The sequence below is a fragment of the Rhinatrema bivittatum genome, chromosome 3 (assembly GCF_901001135.1).
Source record: "Rhinatrema bivittatum chromosome 3, aRhiBiv1.1, whole genome shotgun sequence".
Classification (NCBI taxonomy): domain Eukaryota; kingdom Metazoa; phylum Chordata; class Amphibia; order Gymnophiona; family Rhinatrematidae; genus Rhinatrema; species Rhinatrema bivittatum.
In genome coordinates this window covers 549027048-549041125 of record NC_042617.1, presented here as the reverse complement: position 1 = coordinate 549041125, position 14078 = coordinate 549027048, and the positions used below count along the sequence as shown (strand labels likewise).

The window sequence follows — 14078 nt, the reverse complement described above, 5'->3', positions numbered from 1 at the left end:
TCGACCTCCCACTGGTATGTGAGGCAGTGGAATCTGGCTGCTGCTCTCTAGGTGGAAATAAAAAACCTGAAGCAGGCCCTGGTTGAGGAGCTGCTTATGGCTTTTGTTTACGTGGTTGACAAGACTGTGCTTTTTGAAAAGGTCTCATGGCACGGGATCTGGTTGGTGGCAGGTAGGACTTCTTCGGGCGAAAGAATGACTTTTTAGAGTCCTTTCTGAAGGGCTGTTTAGAAGAATAGTGAGCAGGCATCAGAGAGCTGTCTTAGGGTCTCATGATGGTCCTTAAGTTCCGCCACCGTTCGCAGAATCTGTTCGCCAAACAGATTGTCCTCCACACAGGGCAGGTCGGATAGCCTGTCTTGTTCTTCAGGGCGAAGGTCGGAAGACTTGAGCCAGGCCCATCTTCTTGCCAAAATAGCAGCTGCAGATATCTTTGACACAGCCACTAGGGTATCATAAGATGATCTGATCTCATGCTTGCATGCTTCAAAACCCTTGTTGACTAGGGTTTGAAGCTGATCTTGGAATTGTTGAGGCAGGGTATCTGTCAAATCTTGTATCTGCTTAAAAATGACCCTATTATATTGGGTCATATAGAGCTGATAGGCGGCAATCCAGGAGATGAGCATTGAGCCTTGGAATACCCGGCGGCCAATGCCATCTAAAAATTTCTGATCCTTGCCCGGGGGAAAAAGAGGTATGAGGCTTTGATCTCTTTGCTCTTTTTTGTGCAGATTCAACAACTACAGATTGGTGATCCAAATGAGTTTTCTGAAAGACTGGAGCTGACTGCACCAAATAAATAGTGTCAGCCTTTCTGTGCACTGAAGCAATGGAGCCAGGATGTTCCCAGTTCTTCTTGAGAAGGTCCAGAAGAACCTGGTAGATAGGGATGGAGGTTATTTCCTTGGGAGCATCTCCATCATCTGATGTCTGTCATCCTGTTCAGTCTCTAATTGGAAGGGAACCAATTCAGACATTTCCTTCACAAAATTTATAAAAAGAGAGGTCCTCCGGAGGAGAACGCTTCCTACTTTCAGTGGGTGAAGGTGGTGAAGGTAAATCGGTGTCTGGTGAGGAATCAGTCCAGGTACCATAAGGATCAGCACCTGTCCCTCTAGGAACTAGAGGGGGACGGGGTGGTGGGATACCTGAAGGTCCTGGTCTAGGCTCCGAAGGAATCTGAGGAATTATCAGAGGCACCGATGAAGGCATCGGCGCAGGCATCGATGGATGGCTCGGTGGCGCCGGACATATCGGCACCGATGGTTGGATCGGTGGTGAGGAACGTATCGGCATCGATGGCCGAGGCAGGACTCCAGATGGAGGGATGCGGAACGGTGTTTCTCCTCCCAATGACAGAGTAAGTGGAGAGGGCACCAGAGCCATTGGTGACCCAGGGTCCATCGGTGGAAAAGCGGCAATGAACGCTTCCATCCTGGATAGCAGCGGTGCCAATACTGCTAGAATCGGGTCTGTGCTCTGTTCCACAATCTGTACCGGTGTCCGTACCGGAGGAACCTGAAGTCGTTGCATCGCCTTGTCGATGGCCTCCTGAACCATCCGGTCCAGTTCTTCTCGGAGACCTGGAGCAAGCAGCCCCGGCTCCGGAACAGAAGGAGGCAGAGGCAAAGCCGGAGGGACCACCGTTAAAGGCGGAGTCGCGGCTCCCGATCCCCTGTCCGGTGAGGGTTGCCTCTGTGACCAGGTGGTTGAAAAGGTCAGTGCCTTTTCTGGATGGGGATTTTTTGATGGCGGCTTGGACAGTGTCGATGGTGATGTTTCTCTCTGCGATCCCCTTGGTCCTGAGGGGGAGTAGAAGGTGTCAAAGGCCGAGATGTTGTCGATGCCGGACGGTCACTGGCTGGTGGTCGATACTGGCGTGAAGTTGATGGTGCCGGTTCTGACAACATCGATGCACTGGACGGAGTCGGGGTTTGAGCATGGAAGAGAAGCTCCATCTTCTCCATTCTGGCCTTGTGACCTTTTGGTGTCATTAAGGCACATTTGGTGCAGGTTAGGACATCGTGCTCTCGTCCAAGACACATTACACAGACTTTGAGGGTCTGTGATTAGACATGGTGCGATTACAGTCCGGGCACAGACGCCATGGCAAAATTGAGCCGTGGTACGGTCGACGGCCAGTAGGCCGTGAGGGCCAAACTCAATGGTAATCGATGGAAAACGGGTAAAAACTTACCGGAGTACCGCGGCTTGAAGTTAAAGGAGAGACCCCTGTGGGGCAAATTATATTTTAGTAATTCCGTGAGGGAAATTCCTGTCCGTAATCTCTGCAGAGCTCCTTTACCGCGAGGCTACTGCTGCGCGGAAAAAAGAAGACTGAAGGGGGACCCTTGCTGGCTGCAGGATTAGTGCCATGCCCAGTAGGGGCCAGTCAAAGTTCTGGAAACTTTGAAAGAAGTGTTCCGTGATTGGGCTCCATCCTGTGATGTCACCCATATGTGAGGACTACCATCCTGCTTGTCCTGTGAGAATATCTGTTACAGGTAAGCAACTCCACTTCTCTGAAAACAAGTGAATCACCCATCACATGCGCAAGGACTCCTTACCAACATTAAGAACAGTCAATTCTACAAACAGAGCAGCAAATTATTTTTTGAGAGATTTTATTTCCTTTTTACCTCCACCCTATCTTTTTATAGGAAATGACTAAATCATAAAAGTGGGCCCTAGATGGGCACCGGAGTTTAACTCTAATCCTCAAATAGGTCCTGGAGAATGGACTGCCCAAATTTGCTATCACAATGGGAACCTATATCTAAACAGCAATGGAATATGAATGCATGTACTGAATTTCATGTCATAGTTTTGCAAATCTATCGAGATCTTTGGTTTTCTGAGCTATAGATAATGTGCTTTGACATTGCACCATCGGATGACAACACTTGCTTGTGTGGATGTTATTGTTCCTTCTTGTCCACAGAGAATGGCTTTTCAAACTACCACACAATACACCACAGGCAAACACATATACCTCTGCAGAAAACAGGTAATTATTCTAGCATTATATATGTATGTTTAAATATCTATTCTGTATTTCAGACATTCTGGGTATGCCAAATGAACACTAATTTTTTCTATATTTGATATCATTTGAAAAATAAAAATCAAGAATCTCAACTGCCAGTAAGCATAAGGGAGCATTTAATGACTGTGGAAAGGTCACCACATAACCATTTCCTGATTACCTGACACTGTTCAGGCACTGTTGTAAAATCCCTAGTCAAAAGGTATGATTGCTTAAATATGAAACAAACAAAATCTTAATATTGACAAATCTTTTATGAAGCCAGGAGAACTACTGGGACAAAAGCTCAAACTTTGTTTTTCCACCAACTCTTTCTAAATCGGTTATTCATTTCAACTCTTTGTATATTGGCCCTTATCTCTCATTTTTTGAAACTTGACTTCCTACTGCAGAGGCAACTACGCCTACCATATAATTTTGCAGGATGAAACTGTCAAGAATGTTGGGATACTGGGCGATGCTATATAAACTAATTTATACATGCATAGCCCTGGACAGACATACTGGCTTTGAGAACAAGTTCCGTGGCCTGCTGCTGTAGACGGTCTCTAGCAGCTGCTAGCTCACTTTCCATCTCCTTGTGCTTGCTCTGCAAACATGCTTCCTCTTGTTTGACATCTTCCAGTTGTTTCTGAAGAACCTAAGCAAACGAAATTCATGAACATTAGTCCTAAATGCTGCTAAACAACTGATCAGTATATATACTTTTAAATTTCTAATCCATCATAAAATGCTTAGTTTATCAAAAACACAATATTACATATCAAGCCATTTCTTTAGATTCTGGAACATGGCCTAGGTGACAATGAAAAATATATATAATAATGCAGTCATTTGAAATATCTAACAGTCAAGGAAAAACACAGATACTTTGACCAGACTCAAATACTCAAGATCAGGAGTTCATATGTCTGCAACAGCTTATATTGTATCTTGAAAGAGGATATACTTTTTGTTCACATTTCTATAGTAGGGACAGAAGCAAACTAATCATGAAACATATCCTTTGAATGCAACATTTACTTATTATGGGGCTTTGGCAGGAGGCTGCTGCATGTTTGGTCAAGATCAGGATTTGGGAGGAAGGTGAGAAGACAGCAAGAGGCAGAGCTGGAAGGTAGGGTGGTACAGGAGGAGAGTAAGAAGGCTATGGGAGAAGGTAGAGAGAAGATAAGAACAGTGAGAAGATGGGGACTGGAGGAGGAAAAAGGACTGCAAAAAGAGCTACATAGGGGTGAGGTGAGGGTATATACACTCAGCAGTGAAGAAATACTAACTATGTATTCCTGCCACTCCCAACACAAAAATCATTAAAGTTAAGTGGCAGCAACAGTACATTTCATCCGTGGCAAATATATTCTGGAGAAATTTTCATATCCTGTGTATAAATATATTTCAAATACATCAGACATTTGCTTGACAAAGCAAACCCTCTGTATGTACTATAAAATACAGTTGTAAATGTTGTTCTAGGCTAAAAATAGTGCCATCCAGTACTAACAATATTACTCCTTTTCCCTGCTGAAAAAGAAATATGGCTGGCTTGCACAACTATTAGAATACAATCTTCGGAGCTCGCCCAGTGGTAGAAGGTCCCCAGTTAGAGTGCAATCATCTTCTTCCCTGTTCAGCTGGGGATGCTGTGGCGGTAATGTTCACAGCCTCCAGAAAGTGGGGGGAGTCATGGTCATTACTTAAGGGTGACACCTAGTGGCTGAATTCAGGAGCCATGCATGGTTAAGAACATAACATAAGAAATTGCCATGCTGGGACAGACCAAGGGTCCATCAAGCCCAGCATCTGTTTCCAACAGAGGCCAAAAACCAGGCACATGAACCTGGCAATTACCCAAACACTAAGAAGAACCCATGCTACTGATGCAATTAATAGCAGTGGCTATTCCCTAAGTATAATTGATTAATAGCCATCTCCTCCAAGAACTTATCCATAAGGATCCCTGATTCATGGACCTTGGCCAGGACAGTTATGGCAATGGCCAGAGCAAGAATATTAAATAGGGGATAATAACCATTTTAAACTTCATAAAATATCTGCCTCTATGATCTTTTTGGCCAATTCAGAGCCACCAGGGTGACTATTAACAGGCAATACTCTGGTTTTTTTTTTTCTCCTTGGCCTCTCATAGGCAGTTTTCTGAGAAGCATAAACAAGCTTGTCCTTTGGCCATGGCTGGATTAAAGCATGGCTTCCAATGGAGCCCAATTCTTTCTGCTGGATGTAGAATTTGTTGACCTCCTGGTCTCTATCTCCTGGAAAGCCTGAAGTGACCATGATTTAGGGCAACCAGGGAGGTCAAATGGACTCTGCTCTGTGGGAGCTTCTCAGATTCTCCCAGATCCTTCCTGAACAATAACTTTTCTGTAAAAGGAAGCCTGCTGAGACAGGCCTTAGATGCTGTATCTGCAGCCCAATTACATTGCCATCAAAGAAACTGCCACAAAGAAGACAGATACCACCAAATGAGCAGAAAGCCTAATGTCATACATATCTGCAAAAAAGCTCACGCCAGATTCTTACCATACCACCTCAAGACTTTCTGGGTACTGTTGCACTCAGTACAATAAAGCAGAAGCCATGTAACAAATGAAGAGCAAAGGCCACAGGAAAAAAAAAAAAAAAAAAAAAAAAAAAGGACTGCTTTAAGAGGAATATAATCTTTTTATCCTGAGGATCATTATGGGCCGTGCCCTTCTCAACTGGAAGAGTTGTCTTTCGGGTCATGGCCAAAATCAAGGCATCAAGCCATGGAATTCAAAACAAATCTTGCCTGTCCTCTGTCAGAAGAAGATGGAGCTTTTTCCATGTCTTACTCCCTTTGAGACCCCATTTCAACAAAACCACACACTCTGCTGACTTGAGAGAAGAACAGCCTTAGACAGCTTCCTAGCCCCCATGAGGATAAGGTCACCCTCAGTCAACTTGTGAACTTTGGCATGCAATATCCAGAGAACAGAAACAACCTAGGAGATTATGAAAGAAGAACATATTTCTCATAACATCCTAATAACAGAGGAATCCTCACCCTTTGACATGTTCCCACCCTCTATACTCACAGACAGTGAGTAGGGATGATGGGCACTCAGACTGGGCCTAGATAAGGCTGGAGAAAGTCGGGTTACACACAGGAACAGTAGCGGGCTTGAATAGCAAGCTGCAGTGGTGGCCAAGAACTAGTGTTAGGAATAGTTCACATAAAAGAAGTTTAAACTCTGAAGCTAGCTTCACAGGCCAAAAGCTGGAATTAGTAACAAGTTCACAAAGAGGTAGGCTTGTATAATAAGCTTGACTTGCAGGCCAGGAACTGGAATCAAAAGTAAATTAAACCTTCAAAAAAGTAGTAGGTTCTATATCAAGAGAACAATCAGCCTTAGGGTTGCAACAAACAGCTTCCTGTTTCCAACAACTCCTTTTAGTCGAACCCAAACTAATCCCTATTGACCAGGGGTGTGGCCTCCAGGGCTCTCTAAGCCTGTCCTCTCTTACTGCTACTGTTCATCTCAGGTGAGGGCTGATCTAAAGGCTAAGACTCCAGTCCTGAACGTCAGAGCAGACACCAATTCAAGCCCCCGTACTCCAAACTTTTCAGGACGCTATCTGCCTCAATCTTCTTTCTCCTTGAATTAAAGGTAGACCCCAGGGGAGTAAGACCTTCTGAGGGGCCCAAAACCTCCCTTCACATTTTAACAAAATAATTTTTTACTGTTGACTAGCCCACCCAAGAAAGACTGGCTGGTCCCTTAAGGTAGCTTTTCCTGTGAGGCAAAAGAACACTCAGTTCCAATTAGAGAATAGCCACTGCCATTAGAATGGTAAAGCAAAATTGCTTACCTTGTAATAGGTGTTATCCCAGGACAGCAGGATGTAGTCCTCACATATGGGTGACATCAGTAATGGAGCCCTATGTACAGAAAAACATCTCTCAAAGTTTCTATGAAACTTTTGAGTGGCACCAGAGTGCCTACTGAGCATGCCCAGCATGCCATGATATTCCCTGCCACAGGGGGTCTCCCTTCAGTCTGTTTTGTAGCAATTAGCGTTAGCCAAAAATAAAATAAAACATACTGGACCCAACTCCGCGGGGTGGCGGGTGAGTTTCGTGAGGACTACATCCTGCTGTCCTGGGATAACACCTATTACAAGGTAAGCAATTTTGCTTTATCCCAGGACAAGCAGGATGCTAGTCCTCACATATGGGTGATTAGCAAGCTAGAGGCTGAGTCATTTTGTGGTGAAGCAACAGTGAAGTATTGTTGTTGAAATGAATCAGCTGAAGATCACAGCAGGTTGGATGTAGAAGGAGTTGGGGTTACACTGGAAAAAGTTCTTTAAGACAGATTTGTCCATATGCTGAATCTTGTCTTCCTTCTTTGTCTAAACAATAGTGAGCTGCAAAAGTGTGAAGAGAACTCCATGTTGCTGCTTTACAAATGTCCAGAACAGGTACAGAGCGAAGGTGTGCTACTGAGGTTGACATCGCTCTGACTGAATGTGCTTTTACTCGCCCTTGAAGAGTAAGGCCTGCTTTCTCATAACAAAATTGTATGCAATCTGCTAGCCAGTTTGACAAAGTATGTTTACCCACTGGTTTACCTGGTTTGTTTGGATCATAGGATACAAATAGTTGACTGGATTTCCTTTGGAGTGTAGTGCGGTTTAAGTAGAAAGATAGCGCACGTTTACAGTTCAAGGTATGTAAGGCTCTTTCTCCCTGGTGAGAGAGTGAGGCCTTGGAAACAATGTTGGTAAAACTATAGATTGATTGAGGTGGAATTCCGTGACTACTTTTTGAAGGAATTTAGGATGAGTACGAAGGACCACCCTGTCATGTAGGAACTTTGTAAAGGTTTGTATGTGACAAGAGCTTGAAGTTCACTGACACTTCTAGCTGATGTAATGGCTATGAGGAATACAGTTTTCCATGTAAGATATTTAAGGTCACGGTATCTATGGGTTCGAATGGGGAACACATGAGCCTGGTTAATACTACGTTCAGGTCCCATTGTATGCTTGGGGAATGAAGTGGAGGTTTAAGGTGAGTTAAGCCTTTCATAAATTTACTGACGAGAGGCTGTGTAGAGATAGATGAGTCTCCCAGCTTGTTATGATAAGCTGAGATTGCACTCAAATGTACTCTTACAGATGAAGTCCTAAGACCAGAGTCTGAAAGATGGTATAGGTAGTCTAGTAGTGAGGTAGTGGGGCAAGTGAAAGGATCTATAGATTTCTGAGTGCACCACAAAGTAAACAGTTTCCATTTGTAGGAATAATTCTTTCTAGTGGAAGGTTTACGTGAAGCTATCAGCACTTGAGATATAGTGGTTGGAAGGTTGAGTGGTTGTAAGATCAAGCTTTCAACATCCATGCCGTCAGGGATAGGAACTGAAGGTTGGGATGGGGCAACCGACCCTGATCCTGAGTTATGAGATTAGGAGCTACTCCCAGACGAATTGGATCCCTGACTGAGAAGTCTAGCAGTGTGGGAAACCATACTTGTCGAGGCCAGTATGGGGCTATGAGTATCATGGTCCCTTTGTCCTGTTGTAGCTTTACTAGAGTTTTGGTTATGAGTGGTATAGGTGGATACGCGTATAACAGGCATGAGTTCCAATGGCGAGCAAAGGCGTCACAACAGGAGAACAGCCTTCCAAGGAACAGGGAGCAGTAATTGTTCACTTTGTAGTTCAGATGGGATGCAAAGAGATCTATTGTTGGTTGACCCCAGCGTTGGAAGATCTTGGTTGCTGTCGTTGGATCCAAGGACCACTCGTGTGGCTGGAACCGACGACTGAGGCGATCGGCTATTATGTTGCGGATGCCTGCCAGGTAAGTGGCTCGTAGAAGAATGGAGTGTGCTAGAGCCCAGTCCCAAATCTGAGCTGCTTCTTGGCAAAGGAGGTAGGAACCTGTTCCCCCTTGTTTGTTGATGTACCACATGGCTACTGTGTTGTCCGTTTGAATCAGCACAGTCTTGTGTGAAAGGCAGTCCTTGAACGCATGCAGCGCATAACGTATAGCTCGAAGCTCTAGGAAGTTTATTTGAAAAGAGGCTTCGAGTTTTGTCCACGTCCCTTGTGTCTTCAGATGACCAATGTGTGCTCCCCAGCCTAAGGTGGACACATCTGTAGTTAAAGTCACTTGTGGAACTGGTTGCTGGAAAGGTAGATCTTTGAGCAAGTTGTTCATTGACGTCCACCAGAGGAGGGAGGAACGCGTTATCTGAATGTGAGTGGACCATGGTTGAATGGCTTGAATCCACCGAGTTTTGAGTGTCCATTGCATTAGTCGCATGGTCAGTCTGGCCATGGGAGTGACGTGAACTGTGGAGGCCATGTGACAGAGTAGGGTGAGGCACTGATGAGCTGTAACTTGAGATTGAGTTCAGAAAGAGTGTGCCAGGAGAACGAGTGTTTGAGCACGGTCTCTTGGAAGAAAAGCTTTTGCTATGATGGTGTTTAGATCTGCACCTATGAATTGTAACAGGTGAGATGGTGTGAAATGGGATTTCTGGTAGTTGATTAGAAATCCCAAGGAGTGAAGTAAGTTGACTGTGAGCTTGATTGAATTGAGAGCTCCTTCTTTTGTTTGACTCCTGATGAGCCAATCGTCCAGATAAGGGAATACATGCACCTTTTGTTTGTGAAGATGTGCCACCGCTACTGCCAGAGACTTTGTGAACACTCAAGGTGCTGAGGCTAGGCCGAATGGGAGCACTCTGTATTGAAAGTGTTGTCCTTCGACCAGAAATCGTAAGTACTGGTGATGAGGAGGAAAGATGGGAATGTGAGCGTAGGCGTCTTGAAGATCCAGAGAGCAGAGCCAATCCCCTTTTTGAAGAAGAAGTAGCATGGTGCCTAACGATACCATCCTGAATTTTTCTTTTTTGAGAAATTTGTTGAGATGTCTGAGATCCAGGATTGGACTAGGCCTCCGGTTTTCTTTGGAATGAGGAAATAGTGGGAGTAGAATCCTCTGCCCTGCTGAGGCCTGGGAACCTGTTCTATGGCCCTGGCTCTCAGAAGGGTGGATAATTCTGTTTTTAGGATTTTGGAGTGGTGGTTCACTGTCCAAGATATGATTGGTGAAGTTTCTTTTGGTACAGTGAGAAAATCCGATCGGTACCCTTGAGCTGTAATGGAAAGCACCCATTGGTCTGTAGTTATGGAGGTCCAGGTATGATGAAAATAGGTTATGCGACCTCCCACTGGTAATTCTGGAAGTGGATTGTGAAAAGGGCTTCTGCTCTCTGGTTGTATTTCAAAACCCTGATGTTGATGCAGTCTGAGCAGGTGGTTGAGGCCTAGCAGGCCTTTGCCGAGACTGAGGACGCCGAATTGGACGAGATTGTCTTGGCCGGCTTGTTGGGGGGTAGTAGCGTCGTTGGCGGTAGTAAGGTCTCCTGATATCCCTTCTAGGGATCCTCCTAGAAGGTGGTTGTGTCTCTTGAGGGATTAGTGAAAGTTGCTGGAGAGTCTCAGTGTGGTCCTTTATGGTGGCCACTGCTTCCTTAACCTTATCTCCAAACAGGTTATCACCCGAACAAGGAAGGTCGGCTAATCTCTCTTGTACCTCTGGTCTTAAATCAGAAGCCTTCAGCCAAGCCCATCTACGAGCCGTAATTCCTGAGGCTGACAGTCGAGAAGCAGTTTCAAAGCTGTCGTATGTAGCCCCGACTTCGTGCTTGCCTGCTTCTAGGCCCTTATGCACGAGTTGTGAGAATACTTCTTGGTATTGTTCTGGGAGATCATGAGTAAGGCCTTCGACCTGCTTCCAGAGGTTACGTTGATATTGGTTCATGAATAACTGGTAAGCATTTATTCTTGAAACCAACATAGCTCCTTGAAAGATTTTTCTGCCTAGACTATCCAGGAATAGACTTTCCTTTCCTGGTGGTGTGGAAGCATGTGTCTTGAGTCTTTGCCTTTTTCTGGGCTGACTCAACTACCACCGACTGGTGAGGTAGTTGAGATTTCTGAAATCCAGGGATTGGCTGGACGAGGTATGTAGCATCTGCTCGTTTATTAACTGATGCTACTGATCCCGGATGCTCCCACAATCTGTACATGAGCTCCTGCAGCACCTCATGTACTGGTACAGCCAGTATTTCCTTGGGTGGATCTACAAACTGTAGCACCTCTAATGTTTTCTGTCTAGAGTCAATTTCAGAGAGAAGTTGAAAAGGTATAGTCTCCGACATGTCTATTACAAAATTGGAGAAAGAGAGATATTCTGGAGATGAAGGCTGAGATAACATTTCCTCGTCTGTAGAGACATCTGTGTCAGAATCAGTTCCAGTGTCTCTGGGATGACCTGATGGTCTGAAAGGCATCGATGGAATGGAAGTAAACCCTGGAGATTGTGGCCTCCAAGGTGGAACAATACCAGAGGGACCAGGTATTGGTTCTGGAATCGTGCCTTCATCTGTCTCTTGAGGCTTCTTGGATACAGCCTGGATTGGGGTGTCCAACTTTTCCATCAGAGGTTGAAAGATAGAGCCCTCTGGAATCGGCATCGATGGTTTCATCGGTGCTGGAATCGGCATCGATGGCATCGGTGCCGGAATGGCTGGTGACATCAGTAGCGAGGGCAAAATATCCGTCAGTACTGGAATCGGTGTCGATGGCATCGCTGGTGTCTATGGTTGTGGCCTCACTATCACTTCGAGGAATGCGTCTCATACTGCTTGACGAATATAAACGTCAAGTTCCGCCTGCATGGATGGTGAGATCAGAACAGCCATGGGGGGAGGCGGTAGTGGCGATGCCGGTACCTCAGAGCCCTGAGGAGGTACGGTTCCCTGCACCGGTATCTGCGAGGATCGCCCTGGTATCGAAGCCATTTTTAGGTCGGACAGCCGTCGACGACCGAGGACCAGGAAAAAACGGTCAAAAATTTGGAACGGAACCGTGAAGTAATGAAAAACTTACCGCGATTGTATTCTAAAGGGAGACCCTTGCGGCTGAAGTTTTTCTAACTTTTTTTGAAAGTTTGAATTTGTGGAGAAATCTCCACAGGACTCCAACTAACCGAGAGGCTAACGGCTCCGTGGAAAAAAGAAGACTGAAGGGAGACCCCTGTGGCAGGGAATATCATGGCATGCTGGGCATGCTCAGTAGGCACTCTGGTGCCACTCAAAAGTTTCATAGAAACTTTGAGAGAAGTTTTTCCGTACATAGGGCTCATTACTGATGTCACCCATATGTGAGGACTAGCATCCTGCTTGTCCTGGGATAACATGGAATAGACTTAGTTTTTGGGTACTTGCCAGGTTCTTATGGCCTGGATTGGCCACTGTTGGAAACAGGATGCTGGGCTTGATGGACCCTTGGTCTGACCCAGTATGGCATTTTCTTATGTTCAGTTGGTACAGCAAAGCTTATCTTTACTGATAGTCCTTCTTTTACAAACACATGTAGGGAAAAAGCCAAGTTGCTTACCTGTAACAGGTGTTTGAGGAGAACAGCTGGATGCTAGTCCTCAACACATGGGTGACATCAGAGTGAGCCCTGACAGGGAAAATTTATGTTAAAGTTTCTAGAACTTTGACTTGGCTCACTGAGCATACCCAGCATGCCCTATACCATGCATCCATGTGAGGTCCCTCTTCAGTTTCATAACAAAATTAGATATAAATCAAAAAACAAGAGAAACCCAATTCTGTGCAGTGGTGGGCGGGTTTTGTGAGGACTAAGATCCTGCTGTCCGAGAACACCAGTTACAGGTAAGCAACTCTGCTTTCTCCGAGGACAAGCAGGATGGTAGTCCACACACATGGGTGAATCCTTAGCTACAGGCTGTCTCCCAACATAAAAAGGGAATGAACGAATATCCAACCAGGTGCCAATAGGCACAATAGTGGTGTTGATAACAAGAGGGGGAGATAGGGCATGTTTGGGTTCAGGCTATGTGGAAAAGAATTGGGTTCTATACCTCAAACAGATTTGCCAATTCTATCATCTCGTCAGACATCCCTATCCAACAATAGTGAGATGTGAATATGTGGAGAGAAATCCATGTTGTAGCTTTGCAGATCTCCATGGGAGCAACTCATGATGGGCCACCAACACTGGCATGGCTCAGACAGAATGAGCCTCGACATGACCCCCACGAGGCAGTCTCACCTGGGCATAACAGGATATAGACAATTTCGAACTGGCTAGCAGATTCTATTTGGCAACGGCAATGCCCAATCTATTTCTATTAAAAGAAACAAGAAGTTGGGTGGACTGTCAATGGGCTGCTGTCCAGTCTAGATAGAAGGCTAAGGCTTGCTTGAAGTCCAAACTGTGCAGGCCTCATTAGCCTTGGTGTGAATGGGGCCTCAAAGAATGTTGGCAGGACGATGGACTGATTAAGATGGAAATCTGTCACCACCTTAGGCAGGAACTTAGGGTGCATGCACAAGACCACCCTGTCATAATAAAACTTCATGTAAGGTGGATAAAGTCACTGTGGCCTGGAGCTTGCTGACCCTGCACGCTGAGGTGACCACCACCAGAAATATGACCTTCCAATTCAAGTACGTCATGTCACAAGTGCACAGCGGTTCAAAAGGAGCTTTCATTAGCTGAGTTACCACCTGAGGTCCCAAGGCACAACAGGCAACTTCAGTTGAAGCAGGTCCCACATGAAACGTACAACTATAAGCTGTACAGAGATGGGCATTCCATATACACCATGGTGGTATGCACCAATTGCATTCAGATGAACTAACAGAGTTGGTTTTCAAGCCAGCTTCTAACAGGTATAGCAGGGAGTAGAAGGTAATTGTTATGGTTTTGAGGTATTTGAGTGGATTCTTGGGTACTGTGGAAGATGACCACGCCCATAGGGAGGAGCCCCGTGGGGAGCCACAGTACCGGGCTAGACTCAGGACGCACAAACACAGAGTTTTGTCTTTTATTGTACAGCTGATGTACACCACCAGAGGTGGCAGTAGTGAGGTGATCCAGAGGTAGCAGTCCAGGGACCATCGGCAGAGGGAACCCATCTCACCAAGATGGTATAGGGA

The 14078-nt window shown here is 45.5% G+C and overlaps 1 protein-coding gene across 1 annotated transcript in view; it reads right to left on the bottom strand.

Annotated features, from left to right (window-relative positions):
* The window catches only part of FAM184A (family with sequence similarity 184 member A), a 474419-nt gene that overhangs the window by 379180 nt on the left and 81161 nt on the right, over positions 1-14078 (bottom strand). The window contains 1 exon segment of the mRNA XM_029596418.1: positions 3554-3689. Coding sequence (XP_029452278.1) covers positions 3554-3689 — 136 coding nt within the window.